This window comes from Rattus norvegicus, chromosome 1 (assembly GCF_021556685.1).
Source record: "Rattus norvegicus strain SHRSP/BbbUtx chromosome 1, alternate assembly SHRSP_T2T, whole genome shotgun sequence".
NCBI classification, from domain to species: domain Eukaryota; kingdom Metazoa; phylum Chordata; class Mammalia; order Rodentia; family Muridae; genus Rattus; species Rattus norvegicus.
The window spans coordinates 142,054,394-142,072,545 of NC_141534.1; the positions used below are offsets into that span (position 1 = coordinate 142,054,394).

The window sequence follows — 18,152 nt, forward strand, 5'->3', positions numbered from 1 at the left end:
ATTAGGTACAGGGCAAATCTTTGATCTGATTTAGGGCCTTAAGGTTCCCAAATGATAAAAGGAAAGTTGATGTATCTATTTTCCAGTCCTTATTTGGGAACCAACTCTTTGCTATGTACCAGACTAGACAATGGTGGAAAAGGATGAACTTACTGATAGTTTTTTTTTCTTGGCTATATTTACAATTTAGTAATAAATGAAACAAATAAAAAGAACATTCACTGTTCTGGAATTATCAGAACTTAGAAATTGAACAAAGTTCAGACCAAAAGAAATTAGAAATTGATATATGGAAATCGAAACTGAGGATTTGGGTTTTCTTCCCAATGGCAGTAGAAACATGTAAATGAAAACATTTCAGATCAACCATGATGGAAATGATGTTGGGAAGAAAAATCTTGCAGGTCAATTGAAGGCTTTTGTGGGGTTTGCACTGTAGCTGGTTCAGACTAGTGATCTCAGGAGAGAAGTTGAAGTTCAACGAAGCCCAAATGAGGAGTGCTGTAAGGATCTAAAGGTACTTTTGAGTGACTAAGTAGCTCTTAGATACCACTTGGCTGGTGAAGAGCCAAGAGGAAGAGCATAGTGGCAGGAAAAGATTTTCACTATTAAAACACTTGTCAAACAGTGAGATATTTATGTTTTCTCCCCTGTAGTAGGCAGAAAGCTGCAAAAATCAACTTCACCTTTGAGTGTTCAGAAATTCTCAAATCTCTTTAATCCAAAGTAGTGGTGTAGTACTATAGAAAAACAGCTAGGTTATGGTAAGAAACCAAAACCTCAGTAAACTTTCTTATCTCTGTGAACAAACTGTAATCCCAGAACATTACTAGTCTCAGTGGAATCTTGTTATTAATCATTTTATATGTTTACATTTCAGTTGTTATCCCCCTTTCCCGTCTCCCCTTCCCCTTGGCCTCTAAGAGGGTGCTCACCCACACGCTCCTGCCTCATCCCTCTAGCATCCCCCTTCTCTGGGACATCAAGGCTCCACAGGATCAAGTGATCCCTCCTACCCCCCAACGGATGCCAGATGGGGCAGTCCTCTGCTACATATGTATCGGGAGCCATGATCAGCCCATGATCCATGAAGGACTAAACCACTCTTGGTTGGCGGTTTAGTCCCTCAGAGCTCTGAGGGGTCTGGTTAATTGATACTCTTGTTCTTCCTATGGTGTCACAATCCCCCTCAGCCCTTCCCCTAACTCTGCTGTTGGGGTCCCCAGCTTAGTCCAATGGTTAGCTGTGATTATCTGCATCTGTCTTAGTCAGGTATTGGCAAAGTGTCTCAAAGGACATCCATTCCAGGCTCCTGTCTGTAAGCACATCTTGGCATCAGCAATAGTGTTATAGTTTGATGTATGCAGATGGGAGGATCTCATGGTGGAGCAGTCTCTGGGTAGCCTTTCCTTCAGCTTCTGCTCTATTTTTGTCCCTGGATTTCCTTTAGACAGGAACAGTTCTGGGTTAAAATTTTTTAGATGAGTGGGTAGCCCCATCCCTCCACTGGGGGCCATACCTGTGTACTGGAGGTGGTATCTTCAGGTTCTATCTCCCTGCTATTAGGTATTTTGGCTAATGTCATCCTCATTGGGTCCTGGGAGCCTTTCATATCCCTGTCATCCAGAACTTTCTAGTGGTTCCCCAAATTCCCCACCCCACCCCTGCTACTTATTTTTATTCATTCTCCTGGCCCTCTGGACTTCTCTAGTTGGAATCTTAAAAACATAAAAGCAAAAGAGTTTGATATCTAGCATTTCTCAAATGGTTCATTCAGTCCAAAAATGCCAGTGAGATTAATGAGGAGGAAGTAGTCAAATACATTAAGAGACATGGTTAAAGATACATTGTAAAGGCCCAAGGCAATGTTTAATATGTTGTACTTCCCAAATTTATTAATTAGGAAGCTATAATAATGTATAGACCATCCATGCTCCATGAGACTCTTGTTCTATACAATATATTTTATTATATGTCTACTCAATGGTTGCAGCTCAAAATCTCTAGATCTATAGTAGAATAGGTCTCCATGTTATTTTGTGTTTAAAAATATGGTTCAAATGTAATTTATCTGCAATAATGGTTAACGAGTTAATGATAGGTTTATTCTCTTCTGTTTATAATTTGTCATGGAGATGGCCCGTGTTATCTCATACTCTTAAAGTGTCTACACTTCAGGAATTTCAGAGGCAATAATTTTGGTGGCAGTGGTAAATTAATCTGTATTTTTTTTCTCCAGAACCACATGTAAGAAGTTATAGTAACTAAAATAAATTCTTTTTCAGCAATAAAAACATTGGGAACTCTTAGATTTGTTGCCATAGATTTTCTTGGTACCTAATCACATATGTATTTAGTTTTCATTTACTCCACAGAAATCAACCAGTAGCTAGTTTTCTTGGCCAAGTTCATGTTTTTCTGCAATGTGAATCTGACTTTTATTTTGTATAGTTTACTAGACTGGTAGCTTAGTGCATTGCTTAAGTGTGCAGTGCAGTCCTGGCAGTTCAAAGGGAGTCGGATGCTTAGATCAGTGAAGGCTCTGGAGTTGGAAAAGCTCTAAAGCCACTGTTTTAGTCAACAGTCTTGTTTGAAAGCGGACTAAGGTATGAAAGGTCCGAGTGCTTAGTCTCACAACTAGATTCTGCAGAATAGGGAGGCAGGCACTTCTTCCCAGGCCACTGTTTCAAACATGGGGAAAGTAGTGGGAGAACCCCAAGTTGTCAGGTATAGGAAAGCAGAACTTTGAAGAATCCCTTTAATGGTTCATGTACTTTATTCCTACCAATTGAATGTTGAAGTTACTTAGTAAGAATTATAACTTTACATTTAAAATGTAGACCCAATTTGAGGTTGAAAGAGCTTAAAATGCCGATACTGTCCTTGTGGAGCATCTTCAAATCTCTCAGATTCAAGTTATACTCGTAATAACCCTAGAGACTCTCAAAACCGACCTCAAAAAGTAAAGTGTCTGTGTTTTCTCCATATGATAACAGCAGTTATACAGTAGGTAGGTACCAGCTATAAATGCCATATTAAAAACTGAAAGCCATTCACCTTTGTGCTTGAAGCTTTGATCGCTTCTATATTCTCAATAGTAGTTCAAATCTTTCTTATTTTAATAGTAATTCTTAATTCATTTATCTCTTAATTTACCCACATTAATATGTTTCATAGAGAAATATTGTTCCCTTTTTCTGCTTACTACCTTGCTACCTCACTTAGCCATGGAATTTTAGTCACATGGTTCCATTTCTCTTAAGGGAGGGAAGAATGAATCTGCCCCATTCATTTTATTGCTGTCAACTTGAAAAAGACCTAGCCATCTGCTCCCCTCACTTCACAGTTGAGGAGCTGATCTGGAGAAGTCTTTCCCACTCTAGAGGCAGGGCCGGGCGCTCTTGTCAGCACTTTGCTCCCTCTGGTTCACTGATCTATTTCCAGGAGTGCTCAGGAAGCTATCCCATAACATTACACTATTCCACTGAGCGTATTTACGAGTAGAAAAAGGAACATTTGCTTTCTTCTTTTATATTCTTTGATAAAGTCTCAGAAGGATGGCCCATGGCAACTGAGAATTCATTAAAAACATAAATGTACTTCACTTGTATTTAAACATATCAACTAATGTTTTCAGTTACCCAGATCCTGAATTAAATTTACTTTCTTCAAATATAATTTATGTGTATTTCCATTCTAAGGTTCCCAGTTTAATTTCTCCTCCTCCTAACCTTTGTAAGGAAGAGGCCCCATGCACTGAATCTCGGGGACTTTGTGCTTCTTACCTGTGAACTGTTAGGTGGAGCATTTACCATCAGGACAAGATCTTTGTGTGCTAACTTTACCTCTGTGGTGCTTTTCTAGATTCACGGCCCTTCCACAGTGCCAGTGCCAACCTGACAGAGAGGTAAGAGTTTCTTACTCCCTTTCCCAAAGTGAAATGAAGACAATACAAACTAGCTTACCGTGTGTAATTAAGTGCTCTAAGTTCTTTGAGCTTACCCACATTCTGACTTCCTTAAATGGTAAAGTTGAAATCATTAGAAAGTGTTTTACAATGTAGGCATTGCCTTTTTAATTTTGCTCAATCACTTTATCCTCTTATTCTTTATATTTTCTATTATAAAGGTGATCATTTGCTTTTAATCATGTAAAATATACTTATATTTAACATATACTGAAATATGCTTGGCTTGTGGAGATTTTCAATTTTGAATAAATTTAATACTTTGCTCCATAGAGTTATACATATACATAGAGAGAGACAGACAGATACAGGTGTGTCTAAGCAAACTTTTGCATTCTTTTTATTTTCTTAGCCATTTTAACCTTTAAAGTTGAGGGTTGGTGGTATAATTCAGTTGCTGTGCTTAACATGCAGGAGGCTCTGGGTTCCATCCCCATTCCAAAAGGAAAGCTGTGTGTAGTCTATACCTGTGCACATTAGAACTGAGGTTGTCCTTTTCCTCCTCTCCCCCTCTCTTTCCTAATACTGGGGAACAACCCAGGGATTTGTGCATGCTAGGTAAGTGTTCACTCACTGAACTTCATTCCACCCTGAATACATTTTTCACTTGACAACATGCACAAAATCCCCATTGACTCATCACTTATGGTTCTTTGTGTTTCTGAAATTAAACATTGTGATTTAGTGTCACTGGATTTCCGATTATTTTGTTTAGGTTGCCCCCTTTTTCACAAAGACTTTAGTTTTGATTGTGATCTAGAGTCTTTCCAATGAGTGTTTCTCTTTATGGTGCTTTCAAATTTTTATCTTTCTTTCTCAAAAGCAGTGGGTTTTATGCATTTCTCTTAAAAATGGACATCTCTGTTTTATAAGCTCCACATATATAAGTAAGGCTGTTAAGAGGATCCTTTTATGGCTCTGCTTGTGAATGTGCTCCCAGAGGCTGAAACTACCGCCCTGTGGGACAGTGCTAAATACCAGGCAGATTGCTCAGATGGGTTCTTTGTCCTTCCGTTATCTCTTCAAATCCCAGTATACTTCAAGGAAATCCACTATTATGAATCTCCTAAAATCAAAACACGTCCAGATTAGATGGGCTTAAGTTTCATTCAGACTTCTTGACAACTTGGATCTCTAGAATGGATCTGTCCACATTCTCCCTGAAATGTGCTTATTCTTCACCCCAAAGTTTGTACGTAGCTTTCCAGACAGGACCACAGTTTGTCAGTAGGCCTGAAGACTAGAAAAGATGTATGTCCTCTACTGTTAATGGGCTTGTCCTTGTCCTGAGATTTTGTTTTGCCAGTTTTCTCAGCACATACCCTGCCATCCCTTTGTGTGTACGGATGTCCTTTCAAACAAAGAAGTCGGTATGCCCACTACTGTGTCTATATTTAATTTCAGATTTGTTTTCATAGTGTATGAGACCATCCAGTAGCCACTGCCTGTTTCTTCCTCAGTCCACCATTTAACTTTTCTAGTCCTGAAAAACATAATCTTTTTTTTATTCAGTATAACAGAAGAGAACTGTAATTTCCTGCCTCCAAGCCCCTCAAAAAAGAGTTTTGAAGAAAAGAGTGGGACTAAGGTTAGTCGCACCTTCAGCTACATCAGGAATAAAATGTCCAGCAGCAAGAAGAGCAAAGTAAGTATCCTCTGAGCATTCTGTAGTAAGTGCTTGTCACCACCCTCCTGTAGACAACAGGGGATGAGCGGGTAAAGCAGCAGCAGTGCAAGCTGTGCTGTGGCTAGAGTGTCGCCACTGTCTGTCACGTGCCACAAGTCGCACATGCCTCAGCCTACTGAATCCTTTCACGAACCCTGCTGCTGTAGGCCTTCTTCCTTAGGGCATGCCTGTCGAGCATGGAGAAGAGGTCCAAACCCCATTTCTCTCACCTCACCCCACGTACTGAACCACAAGGCAGGAATTATTAAATCAGGTTTAAAATCCAATAGAAGGACTTTATGCTAAGACCAGAAGAAATATTTATAGGACTAGAGGGAAGAAAATTATGCTTCCGAAAAATTACAAGAACTTTTAAGACTTTCTTAGATCTATTTCTACTTAAGAGGATTTGTTTTGTATCCACTTAAGAAGTTAAATTAAGACACTTAAACCTGGGGTTGAAGAAGTGGCTAAGCACTGGCAGTTCTTCCATAGGACGTGGGTTCAATTCCCAGTACCTACTTGATGGCTCACAAACACATTTCAGTTCAATTTCACAGGTGTAATTATAGCTGTTTGTTCATTACAGGATACTTACTATAAAATATAAAGTTAAAAAATAAATATATAATTACCCCCATATATTCTTAATACTTTGATTTATATGTTTAATACTTTTGTGGTATGTCCTAAAGAGAAAGAAATTAAGTTTTTTATACTGATTCCTGATCCTAAATGAAAAGTATTTTCATTTCAAGCAAGTGAGGGTAACACTGTCCCTCCCTTGCCCACGGTCTGTTTACTTACCTGTAACCATCTGTCACATACACAAAGAAATAAGTGCACAAAGATAGATTCACTTAAGGAGAGTCACGTGTATCTATATACATTGTATATATACATGTATGCACATAAACATACTGAACTCAACAGCATTCTTTTAAATGTACCCTCTTTATAGCCAACACACTTTGGGGCAAAACCCATGCCCATGAGTAGTTGGCTGACATAAAATGAGCTCAATGGTATTTTTGTTTTGTTTTTGTTTGTTTTAGCATGGTGTTGGTAATGTTTTTGGTTTTTTTGAGGTTTTTTTGTTTTGTTTTGTTTTGTTTTAATAGAAGACATAGAGAAGTAGGGAGATCCTGGGAAGAAGAAAAAGACAGATCAAAATATGCTAATTTTTTTCAATTAAAAAAAGTTCCCTCTTTTCCCTAATTAAGCCTTTCAGGCACTCAGTTATGTAAGCTAATAGGAGTACAGCCAATAAGTTTTACTAAATGTATCAGCTTTTTGTATGGTAACCAGTTACCTGCTATAATCATCTCTTTCAGAAGGATAGGATTTCAGAGGTTTCAGCTGTGTTCACCTCGTGTTGTTGCTTTGGGCCTGTGGTAGTAAATAAAACACCCCATGCTCAGATCATCTGCTGGAAGGAGGGGAAGCAAAGTAAGGGGCTGGGGCTTCATAACCCCCTGCAAGGGCACACACCCATCTCCAGTGGGCCCCAGCAAGCACAGGGAGCAAGCACAAGGACCTTTGAGAGTGCATACTGTCCTAGCTATGACTCCAGGCTTTGTAACTAAAGCATCTTTTACCATAAGGCTCAAATCTGCTTTTTCACCATTTTTCCTATCAAGTACAAGATGGAAATATAGTGTACTAAATCATTTCTAGCCTAATTTATGTGTTTAAATATTGACTCCATTCTTGTTTTAAAACTAAACATATTTAAGAAGTCAGGAGGCTGGGATGCGTACTGTATTCCACCTACTGACAGCAGCAGAGCCTGCATGGGGTTTTTTTTGGTGGCTTTTTTGTTTGTTTGTTTGTTTGTTTTTTGTTTTGGGTTTTTTTTGTTGTTTTGTTTTGTTTTGGTTTGGGTTTTTTTTTTTTTTTTTGGTTTTTTGGTTTTTTAGCTTCCTTGTTCATCAGTAGTTGCTATCAACAACAACAAAAAAAATCCCTTGGGAAAACCAAACCATGTATTACTGAACGCCTTCTCTGTTTAATGGCATGTAATTCTCAATTACCCTTGAAAGTGTAATGGTCTGGTTTGGATAAATTCAAAATGTCAATTTTTTTTGTTTTGCTTTTAAATTGGATCTTACCCAAACACACATAATTATAAGACCAGCAAGTCAGTGGAGACTCTCTCTGATCACCTCTCCTGTTGCATGGTGGATACAACAGTGACATTGCTGAGGGGGTAATACAGACAGCAAAAAAGATAGTGTGGAATCAGACTTAGAAACTAGAGCTTCTGTTTAAAACAGAATCCCACCCACCCCATCTTCCATACTCTATAAACTGCAGCTCCATAAAGTATTTCAACTAGCAAGTCTAGAACATGCTCAGGCAGGACTATATGTGGTCTGGCTTCCCAAACATGTTGCCTGTCCTCCTGTGCTTATTTTTTTTTTCAGCAAAATCCATTACTAAGTAGTTTCTTTTTCCCTTCTCTTTAATATTTTTTAACCTCAGAGGACTAGCATTAGGTAAGAGTCAGGTGGTGAGATAGAACAGGGAAAGAGGCTACCTGTGTTAGAGTCAGGTCTGCCAGCACTGTTAAAGAACCAGTCGACCTCTTGCCTCCATTCCTCTCCGTCGTCAAAATGACAACACTCTTTTGCAATTGGCATGGTTCCTCTTTCAGACTTGGCTTCAAGATTTGATCTTTGGGGGCTAAACTGTCTCCAGCAATGGAGACTCCAAAATTTGCAAATTCATAGCTCTGCACATTGCGGTACAATTCCCTTCACCAAGTATTAACAAGTACCCCCAGTGGCAGGCGTGTTAACATGCCGTCTTTCCAGTTAGTGGCTGTTAGCTAACTGTTAAGTAAGACTGTTACACAGCTGCTGTGACTGTGTCAGTATAGGAGAGGTATGAGAGAGAAACAGTCCTGTGTCCACCCTATTGCACAGATAAATAAGGATCAATCCACTCTTCTTCCTAACTATTGAATGGTGTTTTCTATATTGTTTTTTTTTAAAGTGATACCATAGATATTAACACTATTTTTTCTATAAAAAATGATGAACTTTCGCTTCTTTTAACCTGTTTGGGAGTTAGTTGTCTTCTCCTTTTTCTCATTGCTAGAGATTGAATGCAGGGCCTTGCACATATTAGGCCAATGATGTAACCACTGAAGTGTCTACCAAGTGCTAGGATTACTAATTTTTTAATCTGTGTTAATTAGACCATATAGTCTTATTTTATTCAGCTACTAACCATATGAGTTGTATCTGAATATAGTTAGGGAAGTCTCTCTGTGTAAACATGGTATACATGTCTATGAGAATATAATTACAAACTTGGGTTTGCTATTCCACATGTCAAGCTCTGACTGCCAACAGTCTTGGACACAGGGTAGCCAAAGTTAACTATTAGACAGCAAATGTTTCACATTCCTAGATAATGTGTGTTCCCCAATAGTGCCAAGCTTTTGTGTATATAGTATTTATTATATAAAGAATTTAGTTATCAGTCCAGCATACATAAGCTTTGAATCATCTGTAACGTGCAGACGTTGCAAATGTATAGACTGAATGCTTTTCAAAAGGTTAGGAGCCCTAAACAGGAAATATAAGAGGAAGATGGGCAGTTTCTCCTTTTGTCGTACTGTCTTTGAGCAGGAGAACTGTTTCCTGCTGGTAAACTGTGTGTATTAGACACGTTTAAGGTCCTTGGATACATACGTACTACTTGCCTTCATAAAGAGAGTGGTCTTCAAGCCACTGATTCTCCTTTTCTGTTAAGCTCTCATTTTTACAAGAACCGCTTAAAGACACAAGACACGTTTTAGGCCAGTTCCTAGTCAGACTCAAAAGTTGTCTGACTAAAAAAGGACTTTCTCCACAGCTGATAGGCTGGTTAACGTTATAGTGAGCCGTTCAGGCCCCTCCTAGCTTCTGTGCCTTGTATATGAGAGAACTTTCCAAGATGCCTAATCACATTAGGTTTGTGGAGTACCCAGCCTTCTAAAAGAACAGGCTTAGGAAAGTGAAACTGATTTTCTTGCATAGCACCCTAGTATTATCATGACCAATCTCGTCCATTTTTAAATGTCATTAGATTCTTTTCCACAGTACAGTTAAAGCATGTTAGCAGTGGTTAAATATAGACATATTAAATTTAAGAATAATAACCAGTCACCATTTTGCCATTGGCAACTTTACTAAAATATTTCTTATGAAACATTGCTTTTTTTATGCAATTAGGAATATGTTTTTTAGAAAATGTGCTTTTTAACTTCCAGTATCATGTGTAGTCTCGATCCTTGTCATATTTCCCATACGATAATGCAAATGCTGTCCACACATATACTTGAGAGTTACTTCAGTTTTCTTTCATTTCCTGTGTTCTTCAGGGTAGAGTGGTTAGCCTTACCAGCAGCATTCAAATAGTTAAGACTGTCTCAAGGAAGCAAGCAGCCTCAACCCTCCCCTTATGCACTTTCTCAACCAGTCCCTGGCTTCCTCTTACTGCTTTGCTAATGGTAGCTCTGAGATACTGAAATGTCTGCCCTGCCAGCATGAGCATCTCCTGTGAGAGAACATTTCCTGGCATGGGGGTCAAATCATGTCAGTAAAATGGGGTCGGCTTCCCGAAGTTCCTCTCATAACAGTGAGATTCTCGGGACTAAAGCATGGGCAGGTAAGAGCCTGACTTCTTCAAAGCACTGAACTACAACAGGGGGAGGTTTGGTTTCTGTCCTTGGAGGAACTAGTCTGGATTACTGTAAAGGATGAGAAACTGGATTATTCAGATCTGAAGAATATTACAGTTCATCAGAGGATAACATAGTACCCTAGAAAGTTGTGCTGTTTAATTTTATTTTTTTAACCATTGGTGTATGCTCTTAACCTTCAAGCAAAAAAAAAAAAAGTTTAAATTAACAATTTACTCAGAGAAATCTGCAGCAAAAAAATTAGTTAAAAGGGATGTGCTCAAGGTGTGGTAATTCGGGTTCTGTGCACTTTAGCAGTTACTAATTTTTGTTCAGAAGTGTTTCCTGTTTTGTAAAGTGGTTTACCCCCATCCTTTCTGTTTGGTTGTGTTTTTTTTTTTTTTTTAATAGTTTCAAGATGCATCATTTGGCTTTGGGGGGTTTGCTCCATGTATTCTGTTAAGGGAAATGTTCACTGAATCATGAATTTTACAAATAGCCCATTTCATATATTGGGTGGGTTCTGAACTTTAGAAAATCAGATGATTCGAGTTCCGATTTGGTACTGATGATTGCTTTGTGATCCTTTGCAACGCAAGGGACATTGCCAGTCCTTCACAGTACAGGTGGTAAATGAGAGCTGAGCTTTAGTGAGCCCAAACTGCATCAATTCCAGTTTAAATAGTTCCTGCTCTGTGCTACAAGATACATTATGAGACATCTCTAAGCCTTCAAATCTCTTCAAATACAAATTAGAACAATGCCCTGTCCTAAGAAAATACATGAAAGTTACCTATTTCAGAGCCTGCCACATCGTAACTATTGATCATTTTAAGTGTCATGAATTATCCTCTGTTGTAGAGTAGGAAGCATGATGCCCACCTGCCCATCAAGTCTGTCTAGACAACCTCCGCAGGTGGCATTGATTAGTAATTGTCATGGTCACTCACTCTGAGAAGCTCATTTTTGGGGTATTTTTTATTTTTAGATTGTAGTCCTAGTATTAACTGTAGGTAAAATTCACCTTTACAGATTGTAGCACTTGGTGGTCTAGTTAGTGTGTAAGGGAATTATTCCATCAATCTTGGGAATCCCTACCCTGGGTGCCCAGTCTTCTGAGAGGAAGTGGGGGCTGTAGTAATCAGCTTGAAGAGACAAGAAGGCGGTCTGGGGAAGGTTCCTGACAAGGCCTCATGTCTTTCTGAACTTCTCTTTTTCCATGCTTTGCACCAGCATCCTTACCACTGCTCCTGTGTTCTTGTCTCCCAACAAGTCAAAATGTCCTTTCCTTCACTTCAGAAGATTGTAGTTCTGTGTTGAGTTAGCAGAGTTAATATGCTGATGGCACTCATTTTCAGTGAGGTATAAATAATTACTATAGTGTATTAAATGTTGCTTAATATGTGCTAGGCTTTGTGTGTGTTACTTCTTATTACAAACAATAACTATAAATGGACACCTGTCCCATTTGCAAATGAAATGACTAGGGCTCAGAGAAATAACTTCCCCATAGTCCCACATTAGTAGAGCTTAGAACTGACCTTATTCTTAACATCTGTGCAGTCTTCTGCCCTCCTCTCAGTACCCTGTCTGTCACCACTTGAACATTGAACCAAATTCAATATCTGATAACCTACTGAGTTCTGAGTAGTAAAGACAGTATATGTGGAGTTATCTAATAGTTCTGATTAGTGTAAGGAAGGAAATGCCCTCGTTTCTCAGAGACATACATGTAGTGTGTAAAACTTAGAGAGGAACCTCACAGAACTTTTTAAACTGTCTACACGACATTTTTTTTTCTTCTTCAAGCTTATCCAGAATGGCTACCTTCCTTCCTCTGCTCTCTTTCTAAACTGGTCCTAAATTCTGCATATCCTGTGTGGACGATGCTGTACTAAGAAAAGCTCTGTGTGGACTATGCCGTACATTACTAAGAAGAGCTCTTCCTCTGTAGATTCTGCCCTGTGTCTCTTAATATAAACAGCCCTGATGGCTCAGAACTCATAAGTGTTTCTAATGTGAGCTCAAATGTTTGAAAAATTCATGAAATGTTGCCCAGGCATTGTTCCTCATTTCTGTCCACAATAGCCACCACCCTCCCTTGACCACTTGCTGTCTTTGTGTCCCGGTGAGGGGAAGGCCTTCCTTCCAGTACTCAGTTAACTGTTGATTCTTTTCTTTGGCAGGAAAAGGAAAAAGAGAAAGATAAAACTAAGGAAAAAGAGAAGGAATCTAAAGAGAAGGAAAAAGATAAAAAGACTCTTAATGGGCACACTTTCAGCCCCATTCCTATTGTGGGTCCCATCAACTGCAGCCAGTGCATGAAGCCTTTCACCAACAAGGACGCCTACACATGTGCAAGTAAGAGACATGCTTCTTCCTCCCATCCGATGAGACTGCCTTGCCTCACCAAAGCTGCTTTGTTTTTAGTTTCCTGTGCATCCCACCCCTGATCTCTTCCTCATTTGTGTGGAGAAGTAACTTTTGTGTGTGTGTGTGTCTGTGTGTGTCTGTGTTTTCAAATTGTAATTATGTAACATGCAATATGTATTTCTTTTCAAACATCTCTAGTTTCAAAATCTGCACTTATCAACCACCTTGTATTGCAAGAAATCTGGCAAATAAAGCAATACGTAGCCTTGAACCTTAAAGCTTCTCAGATCTTTTGTCAGATCATACACACTTATTTTTATGCATGCACATACATGCAGTTTAGAGATTCAAACTCAGGGCCTGGTATAGAAAAGCAATCTTGCTTCTAAGCTGTTTCTCAGCCCTTGTGCACTTATTTTTGAATCTGGTCTTTTGGAATATGACCCAGCTGTTTGCCAGCATTAAATAATGATGGCTACCAGATGAGAGTATCTGCATGTGCACATGTGCTCCATGTCTCTGGTACATGACTCAGATAATCAGTGTGTGTGTCACAGCTACTTCATCTACAATTGCAACACAAAGGTAGCCATAGATACAGCAACAAAAAAGGCTTCGTTCCAGGAAAAATTTATTTGTAGACTCTGACATTTAAACTTTGCATGACATGTCATATTCATCTTTTCAATAATTTTTTTATTATTTTATTTATTTACATTCTAGTCTATCCCCCATCCCGGTCCTACCTCCTATAGTTCCTCATCATTCCTTCCTCCCACCCCCCACTCCATTGCCTCCAAGAGGGTACCCACCCCACCAGGCCTCTCCTTTCCCTGGGACCTCAAGTCTCTTGAGGATTAATCACATCTTCCCCCACAGAGTCCAGACCAGTATATATATGTGTTGGGGGCTGTGGACCAGCCTATGTATGTATGCTTCTGGTTGGTGGCTCAGTCTGGGAGCTCCCTGGGGTCTGGGTTAGTTGAGACTGCAGGCCTTCCTATGGGGCCAGTTCTTTTTCAACCATCTAAAATATAAAAGCCATCGATAGCTCATGGACTGCAAGATCAAGCAACAGGCCAGATCTAGCACACATACTATACCTTACAAATATTTGTTCTAAGACAGTATTTCTCAAAGTTGTGTCATTGTACGCATAGAAAGTAATTATATTTGTAAAGCACACCAAGGTAAAACAAGAAAGCCACTTTGTTCAGAGGTGAGAAAACTGGGAATCAGCTGCTGTTGGCCCAGGACAACTAGGAGGCTGTGGTGCCTTGTCTCATGTTAGACCTGCAACACATGCCGATGAGACAGTGGCTAAGCCTCACATGAGATACCGTGATATCTTGTTTTCAGTCATTTATTTTGCACTCCGAATAATCTATTACTCAAAATAATTAACTTACTAGAATTAGAAGTGCTAAGAGAAGAGTTTATATTGGCAGATTTAAAGTTCGGTAATGATTTTGACTTCCTTGCTTTGTTTAATACAGAAGAGGAGTGAAGTTACAGCAAGCAAAACCCTTTAGCCTGGGTTACCTGAGCCACAGCCATTAGGAGAATACATTTCTAAAGAGGCTTGGTCACATACATTTTTTTAAAATCGATTTGAAGGTTATGTTCTATTCCCAGAAGTAATCCACAGCCCTATTTGTTTTATTCTTTAAAGAGAAAAGCACCCAAATCAGTATGCATTCCTTTAGGCAAAGATCACACACATTATCAATATCCGTCTTGTCTGACTTAACAGAAAATTGAGAACATCACATAGTAGTAAGTTTCAGATATGCTTTACAAAGCAGGAGACTAACTCTGTCCAGCGTGTCCAGTATCCCCACAGTGATCTCCTTTTGGGACCCAGGTTCTAATAAGGACTCTTTTCTTTAGTGTTAATGTCAACACTTTTGCTTTTAGTCCACAGATCGCAGTCTGCTTCTCAGTGTTGGGATTAATTTCATTGCCCACAGCAGAAGCCAATAGCATTCTTTTATTTTAACCATACTATCTGTCAATAAAACATGTTAGCATATCAAACCAGAACATTTGATGTTAAAACTACATTGACATTGCACTATACCTAATAAAGAGCACATCATAAGGATCAAGCCTCAGGTTTGCCATTTACTTTCTGATTAGTTATTAGATGCTTGGTATTGTCTTTGATCCATGGCTTCTTAAAAGACTCTGTGTAGCTGTCTATTTTCACATTTTCTAACACAAAACAAGGGATTGTTCATCACAACATGTTGAAGTTGAACAGATGAAGAGCAGTATTGCTGGCCCACTTCCTGGGTGAGAAGCACCTCTTCTCCCTCAGTCTGTGTGTAAAGTGAAGCTGCCCAGCATAAGTACTGAGTGAGGCAGCAGTCTATTGCCCTATTCATTGATTTTGTTTCTCATTTTAAAAGCTCAGGTTAGTTACAGAATACCCGACAGAAGCATCAGAAAGAAAACATTTATTTTGTCAACAGTTTATTTCCATTGTGTACAGAAGGCATGACAAAGCTGGCAGTGTCAGGAGTATGTGGTGGAGGCTTCCTCTCAGTCTTGGTAGATCAGGAAGCAGAGAGGCAGGAATGATCCTAAGACTCTTCCTAGGTACCTATATCTGCCAGCTATGCCACCTAGACACCATCTCCCAAAGATCTGTAAGTTCCTAAAGCAGTGCAACCACGTGACGACCCCATGCCCAAAACATATTTCTGGGGGCAGGGGGACAGTTCACATTCAAACCATAACGGAAGTCACTGTAAATGAGGGCTGCGGTGGCTGGGAATATAATCCACTAACAGACTGCTGGTCTATCATGGTGTATCTTTCAGTTCACTTCCCATCACCGGGAGAAAAACAACCATAAAAATTTACTTTTGTGCTCTAAAGTGTTGTTTTGCATATTCCCTCCTCTTCCTTATGAAAGTGCCTTTACTTACTTGGGAATCATTAATGTTAGAAAAACATTAAAAGACCACAAGTCTTTGAAAAATTCATACAGTATGTCTTGAATATATTCACACATCCCAACTCCTCCCTTAACCATCTACCCATCCCTTACCATCAAACTTGGAGATTTCTTCCTGCCCCAGTCTAATCCAATTGGTGTTGCCCAACTAGTCTGAACATGCCTACCTACCAGGGGTCATAATTACACAAGAGAACTGACCCTTTCTCTTCCAGGAGTTATCACATGCCAATAGCATCTGAGCTAGTGGTGAGGTTCTGTGCCCGTCTTGGCCCCTGTATGATAGGACTTTGACTTGGGTTTCAAGGTCTTGTGCATAATGTCCAAATCACTTTGAGTTCATATGTGCAAGGGTCCAGAAAACAGTTTCCTAGAAGACTTCTACTCTCTCTGCCTCCTCTTCCAGGAGCATCCCTGAGAGCTGTGATGTGTAGATACAGATTTAGGGATGAGCTCTCCACAGTCACTTACTCTCTTCAGTGGAGGGTCTCTGTTAATTAAGGCCATAACTCTTGGCTGGTAGTATCAAGTTGATAGTCAAGGAATTTCATCTGTAAAACAGACTGAACTACTTTATATTATAAAATATTAAAATGCTGTAAAAACTATATACACACACACACACACACACACACATATTGCACACACATTTTATTAGTGTGAATTTTTTTGTTGCTGTAACCAGATATCAGTGCCAAACAACTTAAGGCAGGGAAGATTTGTTTTAGTTCAGGTTTTAGTAGTTTCTGTCCATTACGTAGACTGGCGTGGTAAAGCAGCATAGGTCACATGGTGTCTATTAAGCATAGAGAGTACTACCTCTGCTGCCTGGCGTTTTCCTTTTTCGCTTTTTACCTGGGCCCTACTCTGTGGGTGGTGTTATCCACATTCAGGGAGAATAGCCCCAGATTCCTGTAGCTCATCTTTTTTAAAAAAACGTTACAGACACTCGGAAGTACATTTCATCAAGCCCCTAAGTTGACAACATTAACTATTTCAAATCTAGCCTTTCTCAGATTGATATCCAAACACATCTCCTCACATCATAATATCCCATCCCTGGACCCCAAAGGTTCATGGCCAACAAATAAAGCAAAATATATACAATCCATGTAGTCTTAACAGTGCTGTTCAGAAGTTCTAAGTTTCTTCAGAGACTCAAGGCAAAGCCTTAGCTATGAGCTCCTATAAAATTAGAAAAGAAATTGAATATTGGAGATATACAATGGCGCGAAGTATACGCTCCCATCAGAAAAAGAGGTACAGCAGAATAACACGAAGGATTGGACCAAAGCAAGATCAGTACCCACCATGCAAATGTTAAGTCACATAGCTATGCGTCCACCATCTGAAGCACATAATGGTATGACGGAGGCCCCAGAGGTCTTGAGCATCCTTGCCTATATAGCATTGCTGTTTGCAATTTCTCCAACCCTCTCCTCAGGGAAGGCTTCGCTAATTATCTGCACCTTGGTAGACATTCCATATGCCTTTGCTTCACCTCCACGATTTTCATGCATTGCCCTTTGAGGGGCTTCCTTCTAGGACACCAACTCTGCTATATGTTGCTGCATCTCTATGCCTTCCTTTGAAATCAAGGTAGAAGGCCCATGATTCTGTAACTCTTGGATCCTGCCTATCTCCAGATCTAGCCTATGTGAATAAAGTCAAGGACCTCCACAAGCTCAAGCAGTAACTAGGCTCCCTTGAAACATAGATTTAGTGGTCTCAGAATACACCTGAGGAAACACTTCCCTCAGAGTATGCCAATGCCACCTTATGCCTCAGACGCTTGGCATATAATTACAGGATTTAATGTTGGTCCTCTTGAGTATAATCTTGATTGCTTTGGTCCAATCCTTTCTTGGGTCATGTTCCCTAAGATTAGACTTTCAAGCACTTCCTGACAGGTAGCCCTGGAATTCTCTTCTCAAAACAGTGTTTTCAAGAGAATTACAACTTCTGCACCCAGAGCTGGAAAGATGGCTCAGTGGTTAATTGCACTGGTTGCTATTCCATGGGACCCCAATTCCATTCCCAGCAGCACTGGCTGCTCACAGCTGTCTGTGACACCAGTTTCAAAACATCTGATGCCTTCTGGATTCTGCATACAATGTATGCACATACTGGATAGACAGACAGATGGACACACAAACACACACACACACGTACACGTACACAGGCAAAACAGTCATACATGATTGATTGATTTAAAAAATTAAAAAACACCTCTACAGTTTTAGGGGGATCCAGCCAGTTCCTGAGTCCAGAGATGTCCTCAAGACATCTTCCCTATTCAGTAGCTTCAATGTCCTCAGCTTCTTTGTTGTGGCTGTGTTGTCTTCAGCAGCTCCTTTTTCCTTGGCTCCAATTTTGCACAAACTTCAAAACTTTTCCTCTATGCTTTTTTGCTTACAACTCTCACTTTAAAAAAACAAAAAACAAAAACCAAAAAAACTTAGCTGCAAGCCACAACCTGAAGATGGGCTGCAAAATTTCCTCCACTATTTTT

The 18,152-nt window shown here is 39.6% G+C and overlaps 1 protein-coding gene across 51 annotated transcripts in view; it reads left to right on the forward strand.

Annotated features, from left to right (window-relative positions):
• Window positions 1-18,152, forward strand: part of Akap13 (A-kinase anchoring protein 13) — a 305,582-nt gene that overhangs the window by 241,874 nt on the left and 45,556 nt on the right. For 50 of the 51 annotated variants that reach the window (XM_087655380.1, XM_087655383.1, XM_087655382.1 and 47 more), the window contains 3 exons: window positions 3,865-3,907; window positions 5,480-5,612; window positions 12,492-12,666. In XM_087655380.1, coding sequence (XP_087511506.1) covers window positions 3,865-3,907; window positions 5,480-5,612; window positions 12,492-12,666 — 351 coding nt within the window. 51 annotated transcript variants of the gene reach the window in all.